Source organism: Vigna umbellata, chromosome 6 (genome assembly GCF_029865625.1).
Source record: "Vigna umbellata cultivar VRB3 chromosome 6, Vumbellata_1.0, whole genome shotgun sequence".
NCBI lineage: Eukaryota > Viridiplantae > Streptophyta > Magnoliopsida > Fabales > Fabaceae > Vigna > Vigna umbellata.
In genome coordinates, this window is record NC_142170.1 from 30690326 (window position 1) to 30699182 (window position 8857).

The 8857-nt window shown below is 35.2% G+C and overlaps 1 protein-coding gene across 1 annotated transcript; it reads left to right on the forward strand.

Moving 5' to 3' along the window:
- The first annotated feature begins 5383 nt into the window (after window positions 1-5383).
- On the forward strand, window positions 5384-7989 carry LOC124837355 (peroxidase P7-like). The gene is made up of 3 exons (XM_047312691.2): window positions 5384-5670; window positions 5839-6033; window positions 7271-7989. The coding sequence occupies exons 1-3, from the start codon at window positions 5455-5457 to the stop codon at window positions 7820-7822; spliced, it is 963 nt and encodes a 320-aa protein (XP_047168647.2). The 5' UTR covers window positions 5384-5454; the 3' UTR covers window positions 7823-7989.
- The last annotated feature ends 868 nt before the right edge of the window (window positions 7990-8857 follow it).

The window sequence follows — 8857 nt, forward strand, 5'->3', positions numbered from 1 at the left end:
ACCAGCGCACTAGCCATCTCGGACGACCAAGAGACCAGCTCACTAGCAATCCCGGGTAAATAAAACGCAACAAGGTTACTATGATATCTGGCGAATACTTCTCACACATTCAGGAGTAAAGGCAAGATGAGCAAAACATAAGTGAAAAAATGGGAAAATTTTACTTCATTCATAAGCGAACGTTCTTACATAGTAATAAGTCAAAAGAAAACTAAACTAGGACAATGTAAAAGCTAAACATTAGCGAGGGCAGATTCCCCAATTTCTGCGGGAGCACTAGCGGGGCTGATCTCGTTCGGAGACGTTCCCTCGCTATTCGGGAGGGAAAGAGAAGTTAACTCCCCATTCACCACATCTTTCATAATGTCAAAGTTAGGAAAATCAAGAGGAACTTGGAAGAAGTAATGGCACTGAGTTATTCCTTGCTCGAACCCTTTGTACCCTTCATTGCAAACTTCATCACCCAAGGCTTTGTTTTCAGCGGCCATCTTTGCTTGGGTAGCAGCAAGGGCATCTCTCTCCTTAGTGAGATTGGTAATCTGGATTGCAACTTCTTGGAGATTAGATTTCAAATCGTCATTAACCTTTTGAACCTGCAGAGCGGTATTTCGAGCTTTGGCCAAAGTTGAGGAAGCCTTCTGTCGCTCCTCCTCGGCCATCTTCTGAAGCTCTTCAACGCGATGAGTTAAGTCTTCATTGGACTTTTGACCCTTCTCTAAATCCAGTCGAGCTGCTTCAAGCTCTTCAGCAATTATAGACTTGGCAGAGCCGGCCGAACATTTAGCAAGTAAGCCAGATCCACTGCTTCACCGGTGGTCATTCCGTGGAAAAGTTTCTTCTCCTCAAGATCAAGGCGATACTCTAAGTGGTCGGCTAATTGCACTGTTGAATCGAACGACCCAGTTGGCAAAGGACCTGCAGAAACTTTCCCCTTTTTCTTCTTACTTGAAGATGCAGACTTATCCTTAACTACTTTTCTTTTCTCCGCCTTGAAGGGAAACTTCATCCTCAACTTGAATGACCGAGTGAGTAGTAGACGGCGATGAGTAGGGAGCTATTTTAAAAGTAGGATTTACAGTGCGAGGAGCTTTGGCTGTGTCCAAGCGATCAGGAATAGCGAGTGATCGCGCGGGTCAGGAGGAACTTCCCACACCAGATTTCTTCAGCTCTGCTTCTCTTCGAGACATCATCAGTAAGAAGGCTTTTTTTTCTCCATTTCTTCGAAGATATCTGAAACGTCCAAAAAATTTCATAAGTTACAAATGACAGTTATAACGGAGAATTATAAAACCTTACCGAACACTCTAGAACACAGAGAGTGGGAACCCAAATGCCCGATGAGAGCCCGTGACGAGGTCTTTTGGGGTAGCTGATCTTTAAGGCCGATAATCTCCAACTCTTTAGGGGTCATGGAAGACTTCGCTCGAGAAACAACCTTTTTGGGATGCTCGGTCCAATAGAAGGGAAATTTTGGTTGCCCTTCATCTAGATAAAAACTAAATCGACCTTCCTCTTTTATCGATACCTTGAAAAATCTGATCTTGAACTCCTTATAGGAAGAATTGAACAGTGTAAACAATTGTTTGCCCTTCACAATAGTCAAAGAAACCTAAGATTTATTCGCCTGTGGGATATCACGAAAGAAATCCAAGAATGTTGTGGACCTGGGTGTCAAAGCAAGTGCAGTACAAACAACGACGATGGCTTGCATGTACCCCCACCCGTTCGGGTGTAGTTGTGTCGGGCTACATTCAAATCACGTAACATCTTCGATTGAAAGTCAATGAATGGTAAGCAAACACCCAGATCGCGGAACAAAGTACTATAAACATAAAAAAAGTCAGTATTGTGCCCTTCCCGCCCATGGCAAGCACGATCATTCGATCGGCACACTGTCAACAGGATATTATCGGCATGTTTTGCAGTAGATACAATGCTAACCCTACTAGCTAAATACTCTAATGAAGTACTGATAACATAGTAGGGCGCATATAGGCCTACCTCATAAGGAACCCATCCATATGCATTGACACGGGGAGGAGGAGCAGAATCTGTCCATTCCCTAGCAGCGTCGATCTCAAGCACGATATTTGCCTCTTCAACTTCCCGATCACCAGACCCGGTAGAATCCAAGATGGAGGACCCTACGGAGGCAGTGGGCTCTTTTCCGCCATCAGCGTACCCCTGACCTTCGCCGGCGACTTCATCAGACAACAAGGGTGAAGAAGACATGATTACCTGAGAGGAGTTATCTTGGGGACCTAGCGGTGAAGAAAATAGGAAGGTGAAGCAATCATAGTGATATTGATCACCTTTTATAGTGTGATAGGACATTTCCAAGAGTCAATTATGGTCATCCGTCATGGTGAAATGAAACGGTCAGGGGCACGTGGCCCTTCATATTTCAAATGGCACGAATCCCACGATCACACGTGCCCCACGATCAACGGGCACGACAACCACTACTGACCCATTTCCCGCTCTTTCCAAAGACTTAGCGTTTCAAACCCTTCACGCCTTAAAAGTCGTTCGGGCTTGGGGGGCTTGTGTACTATATGGTGTGGACGATCGGTACTATAACGTACAGACGGTCGACCGAAGGCGACCAACATGCTCAATGGGAAATTAATAACATTAATGGGTAATAAAGGTGAGTAATTCTTACATCACGTGAAAGGCATTTATGGCTAATCAACAACTGATATGAGGCAGATTATGCTGGATATAATGAAATTAGCGAGTGACTAGGCACAAAATATATTGCATTAAATGTCATTCAATGACGTTCGATGGACTGGATAACTACAAAGCCTATAAATACAAAACTAATGACCAGGTAAAGATTGATTTTCTGAGATAATTTAAAACCTTAGAGGACACCTCACTGACTTGAACGTCGGAGTGTTTTCTTACAGGTCACACCTTGCTGAACGGATCAGAGGAGGAGATTTGAACCCTTAGTCGTACATTGGAGGAGAGGAAGCACGTGGAGCAGATATCTCGCACCCATACTAAACATAAACACTGTCTAAATTAGTTGTCTATTACTTAGATTGAATCACATGCATATATATATTTGTCGCATCTAAATTGCAGTTTCTTGTAGAACATTGCATCGAGAAAATGGTTGTTCGTGGGTGTAGTTTGCTTAGGTAGCTTTATTTTATTGGGAATAGTTTTGAAGAAAATAGTCCTTTAGTTGCTTGACTGAACTTTATCTATCTTTCCTACTGGACTTTGTTGGCTGCCGTGAAGGGAAATTATATTATCAAAATGCTACCTAATATATTGAAGTGATTGTGTTGGAATGAAAATTTTCAAGCACGTGGAAATTAATTATATTTATTTAATTCTCATAATTTTTTCTTACAACGATATAGATGACGCAAAACATCGATTCATACCCTCAACATTTTCGAAAAATATTTGTGGCTAATCAATGAAATAACTATTTTATTTATATTTTTTAATTCTACAAAAGTATAAAATATTTTTAAAAAATGTAATCTCAATTTAATTTTTTGATGCACGTGCAGTTTAAACGTCAACTTATAAAATAATATGGCCATCATAAATATGGTTATCTATAAATAATTAACATATTATTTATATTTTGAAAATATTTATCTCACCCTAATAAATAAAATATTAATTTAAATAAATATTAATATGTATTTTAATATTTAAAAAATTAAGTTATTTATTATTATGTAAAATTTACATATGTAAAATGGTATTTTAAAAGGGATAATAATTTAAAAATAGTGAAACTTAAATATTTTAATAATAAATGTTTGCGCTGGACAAGAACGAGGATGAAACTGTAAGTTATGCTCAGATTTTATTATTGTTTTACTTATTATGTAGCTTTATATTTTTAATTTCATTTTCTTTACGGTGAACTTTTCTAGAGTTATTATGTAAAAGGACTGGAACACTTTAAAGTGTTCCCAATTATACTAATTTATTATCGAAAAAAAAGAGTCACCACCAAGTCTTTCAGCTCATGTACATTTTCTCCAAGCAAAGAATACGAATATATATATATATATATATATATATATATATATATATTTCAATCTGTCTTTATTGTTTCTATCCGTCTAAATATTATATATATATATATATATATATATATATATATATATATATATATATATATATATAATTACAAATATGATAGTAGACATTCTTTCCAATTACAAAACTCTTATCCAAGAAGAATTTTCACTTATTTAATCAGTTCCTTTGAGCTACGAGTGAGCTACGAGTGATCTACGAGTGAGCTACGAGTGAGCTACTGCTCATCCGGATGACAAGTGGCAAGGTTGCATAGTCGTGGACGTACGGATGTGATTGCGGACATACGGACGTCCGGCTTACCACGCCCGACCCTTCGTGATGGTAGCAGAAGGGTAGCGTGTTTGATCCATTGTGTTTACGCAGACGTCCGACCTATTTGGCGTCTGGTCCCTACTGGTACAAAATATATATATATATATATATATATATATATATATATATATATATATATAATTACAAATATGATATTAGACATTCTTTCCAATTACAAAAACTCTTATCCAAGAAGAATTTTCACTTATTTAATCAGTTCCTTTGAGGAAAAAAAATAGGTTAGTTTGTTAAAAAAAAAAATCAGTAGCATAAACTCGTTTTTACTTGTAGGAGAAAACAACAATTTCAAGTACTCGTCAAGAAATCGTTAAAACTGAAGGCTATGTCATAAAAATATTTTGCGCTGACGGTGAAATTGATAATAAAGCATTCGATGCCTTAAACGCTTCATTAGATAATCTATCATTTTCTTTAGATTTTTACTAAAGGCTTATCTTCTTACTGAGTTTTACATTTATTTAAGAGACGAAACCAGATATATTTAAATATATTTTTTATTTTTTCATATAAAAAAACATCTTTTAAAAAACAAATCCGCGAAAAAAAACTTCAAAGTAAACAATAATTTGGGATCGGAGTAAAGTGACACCACGGTGAGTCCATTCATTCCCCAATAAGGACTTGCGGTCGAAACATTACCCTGTTTAGAGTTTACACCATTTTGTAATAATTCTTTTGTCGTTGGCGTGCGTATATAAATTACCAGCTAATACAGTGGACTAGATCAATCACTCAACTATTATTTATTTTAGAATCAATTTCTTAACTGCTAATCCATGCCGACAAATGAAGACTTCGTTGAGATGAAATGGCCTTTTTCATAGGCTCAGTCCACCATCACTAGGTATCATATGGTGCAGTTCATTTGTATATAATTTTTATGAATCAACAATTAAATATGCTATTTTTCTTTCTCAGCACACGTCTCAGTGTCTCTATAAATGCAACTAATGTGGCCATAGAAAATCAGATAAATTCCAATACATAATATCAGTCTCAGCAGTTATCAGTCATTACATACTACTATTACTCAATAAAATGGCATCTCGATGCTATTTCTCTGTTCTTCTCCATGCCTTTGTGTTTGCAACTGTTGCAACCTTAGGTTTCTCTCAGTTGACACCTAATTACTATGATTACTCTTGCCCCAATGCTTTGAGCACCATCAAGAGTGTGGTAGAGGCTGCAGTGCAGAAAGAGAACCGAATTGGCGCTTCATTGCTACGCTTGCACTTCCATGATTGTTTTGTTAACGTAAGACTCTTCATGCTTGTGTTTATATGTATCTAGGTTATACAAAACAAACATATGTACCTTGATAATTTATGCATGTGTTCATATATACATCTACCACTATTCTCTTTTCTCTTTTCATGATGCATATTACCTTAACATGTCCTTTTTGTGACGGTGATTCAACAGGGTTGTGATGGTTCGATTCTTCTGGACCCTTCACCCACCATTGACAGTGAAAAGAATGCACTTCCAAATATTCAGTCTGTAAGAGGATTTGAAGTTGTGGATGAGATCAAGCAAGCTGTGGACCAAGCATGTGGAAAATCAGTCGTTTCATGTGCAGACATATTGGCTATTGTCGCTCGTGATTCTGTTGTTGCGGTGAGTAATTAATGGATTGATTATTACTAATTTTCACGCAAAATGCTGAATTGGTTAAACGTTAATTACTGTATAATTATATAAAAATTAATAGATTTATAATAGATTATAGTTTATTATTGAATAGTATACAGAACTGGTGGATGCACTAATTCATGTTTATGTTGTTTCAAATATATATAAACTTTTAGTTTTATATATCTTTGTAAATATAGCAGGTTTTTTTTTCTTACTAATTTTTTTAAATTGATAAAATATTTAAAAATGTTCTTAATTCATACAATTGCAATGAAGAATTGAAATCTAGACATAAAACCGACTTCAATCTATTTTTTATTGTGCTTACACCATTTTGAATTGAATTAGTCGACAGGGAAATGTTTATATGATGAAATGTATTTCTCTTCCCTCTTGGGATAACCTACCAAAGTCAAAAGCCTAATACATGTAATACAGAAACGTCATAGAATAATTTTATCACTTTCTAGGGATACATACACCAAGTCCAAATAACCCATTGGGTGAATCTCAACCCACCTATAAAAATATTTTGAACGTCACAGCCCATATATGGATTTTGAAACATAATCAATTGTTTATTTTTTTTAAATTTCTTTTTTTTTTTGTAAATAAAAAATCTAACTTTTTTAATGATTAAAATATTTTTTAAAATAGATTAGATCAAATATATATTTTCATATATATATATATTATATATATATTATATATATATATATATATATATATATATATATATATATATTATATATATGTGTGTGTGTGTGTTTATACATGTATATGTATATATATAAGTGTGAACTTTCAGTCCCTCAAATCTGTATTATGTCCATGTTCAATATCGCCCCGTACCTTTTTATAAGGAAAAGGTGATTTGATACCAAATTTCAATATAATATCATATTAATATAATAATAATAAATATAAACTAAATATTATAATAAAATAATAATTTTTTAAAGTGTAAATTGAAAGGAGGAGAGAATTTGGAATTGAAATAATTATTCCATTCTTTTTTACATTCACTTAACACAAAATACAAAGATAAAATAATCATAATATAAATTTTTGTATATTTTAAAAAAATAATATAAAAAAGATAACATCAAATAAATGTTAAAATTAAGTGTTCGAAATAATATTTTTCTTTTCTATTACTAGATGTGAATGAAACAAGTTGTGAACTGTGAACAATGATTATGTGCATGTTCCCATGCAGTTAGGTGGGCCAACCTGGGAAGTGCAACTGGGAAGAAGAGACTCCACCACAGCAAGCCGTGAAGCAGCAAATGCAAACATTCCGGCACCATTTTTCAGCCTCTCTGAACTCATCACCAACTTCAAGAACCATGGTCTTGATGAGAAGGATCTTGTTGTACTTTCTGGAGGCCACACCATTGGATATGCACGTTGTATTAACTTCAAGGCTCATATCTACAATGATTCAAACATCGATCCCAACTTTGCACAATATCTCAAATACATTTGCCCTATAAATGGTGGTGACCAAAACCTTGCTCCTTTGGACTCAACAGCAGCGAATTTTGACGTATCCTACTACTCTAATTTGGTTAACAAGAATGGTCTTCTTCACTCTGATCAAGAACTCTTCAATGGTGGTTCTACTGATTCACTTGTCCAACGGTACAGCTACGACAACCAAGCTTTCTTCCAAGACTTCGCCAATTCTATTATCAAGATGGGAAATATTCAGCCTCTTACTGGGGATCAAGGTGAAGTTCGTGTTAATTGCAGGAAAGTGAACTATTAAAGGAAATTAAAAGTGAGGTATATGCTCATATGTACTTACGTGTTCGAAATGTGAAGGCTAAAATCAATTCTGCATTCATATATGTCGTAAATTCCTAAGTATGTATTCATTCTCTACTTTGATGTGTTCGAATATCTATAAACGTTGAAAAGTTAGTGTTATGTGTATGGAATAATAAGTTCCATTGTATGTTCAAAAATGGGATTCTTTATGCTAGCCATGCTTGATCAGCCTTCACTAGTGCAAAAACCGCGTATAACGTCACGCGTTCAACATCCAACCATTCAATATCCAACGTTAAAAATGATGGGTGACATTTTCGTAAATAAATTCAATCGTTCCACGTCATTTACTAAAACAATGTGCCATCTAAAATGTATTAACGTCAAATAAGGCCCAGATAGACATATTAGAATCACATAACGTCAACTTAAGAAACATCTGACATTCAATTCAAAATAAAAAAATACTGAAATAGTGATTTGCTTCCAGTCAATATTACTCCTACCCACATTTGACGTCAACCATGACAAATATGTGACCCTTTATATGCCAGCAAGTGAATCCCTTTTTTATTCTTTATTTCTTTTCTCTTATAAACCAAATAGAACATTGCCTACTTTATGGGCTCGACGTTTAAACCAATATAGAACGTCGTTCGAGTTGGGGTTGGATCAAACTGTGCAATTGCATAGAGTTAAGCATTATATTTATAGAGTCAATTCAAAACCTTCGGTAACAACACAAAATGAATTCTCACAAACCTTTCACGTCGAAGTCCCCTAGAGTTCGACGTTCTATAGGAATTTAAAAAGGAAAAAGAAAAAAAGGAGTGACCTTTACCTTCGGACTGCCTTTTATTATTGAAGCCAAAGGTCACCCCACATCAGGCCTTTCACAACAATCATTCTCTTTTTCTATAAATACAGTTTTGGAGTGTAGACATCCATTTATAAAATTTCAGCTATGAACTCCATCTGTTAATTTTTTTCTTTGTGTTTTCTGTTATCTCTTTCAAGGGCACAAAAAAGCTTG

Coding starts and splice junctions, on each gene's coding strand:
- LOC124837355 (XM_047312691.2), top strand. CDS start 5,455: ATGGCATCTCGATGCTATTTCTCTGTTCTTCTCCATGCCTTTGTGTTT. Junction 5,671..5,838: donor TCCATGATTGTTTTGTTAAC/GTAAGACTCTTC, acceptor GTGATTCAACAG/GGTTGTGATGGTTCGATTCT. Junction 6,034..7,270: donor CTCGTGATTCTGTTGTTGCG/GTGAGTAATTAA, acceptor GTTCCCATGCAG/TTAGGTGGGCCAACCTGGGA.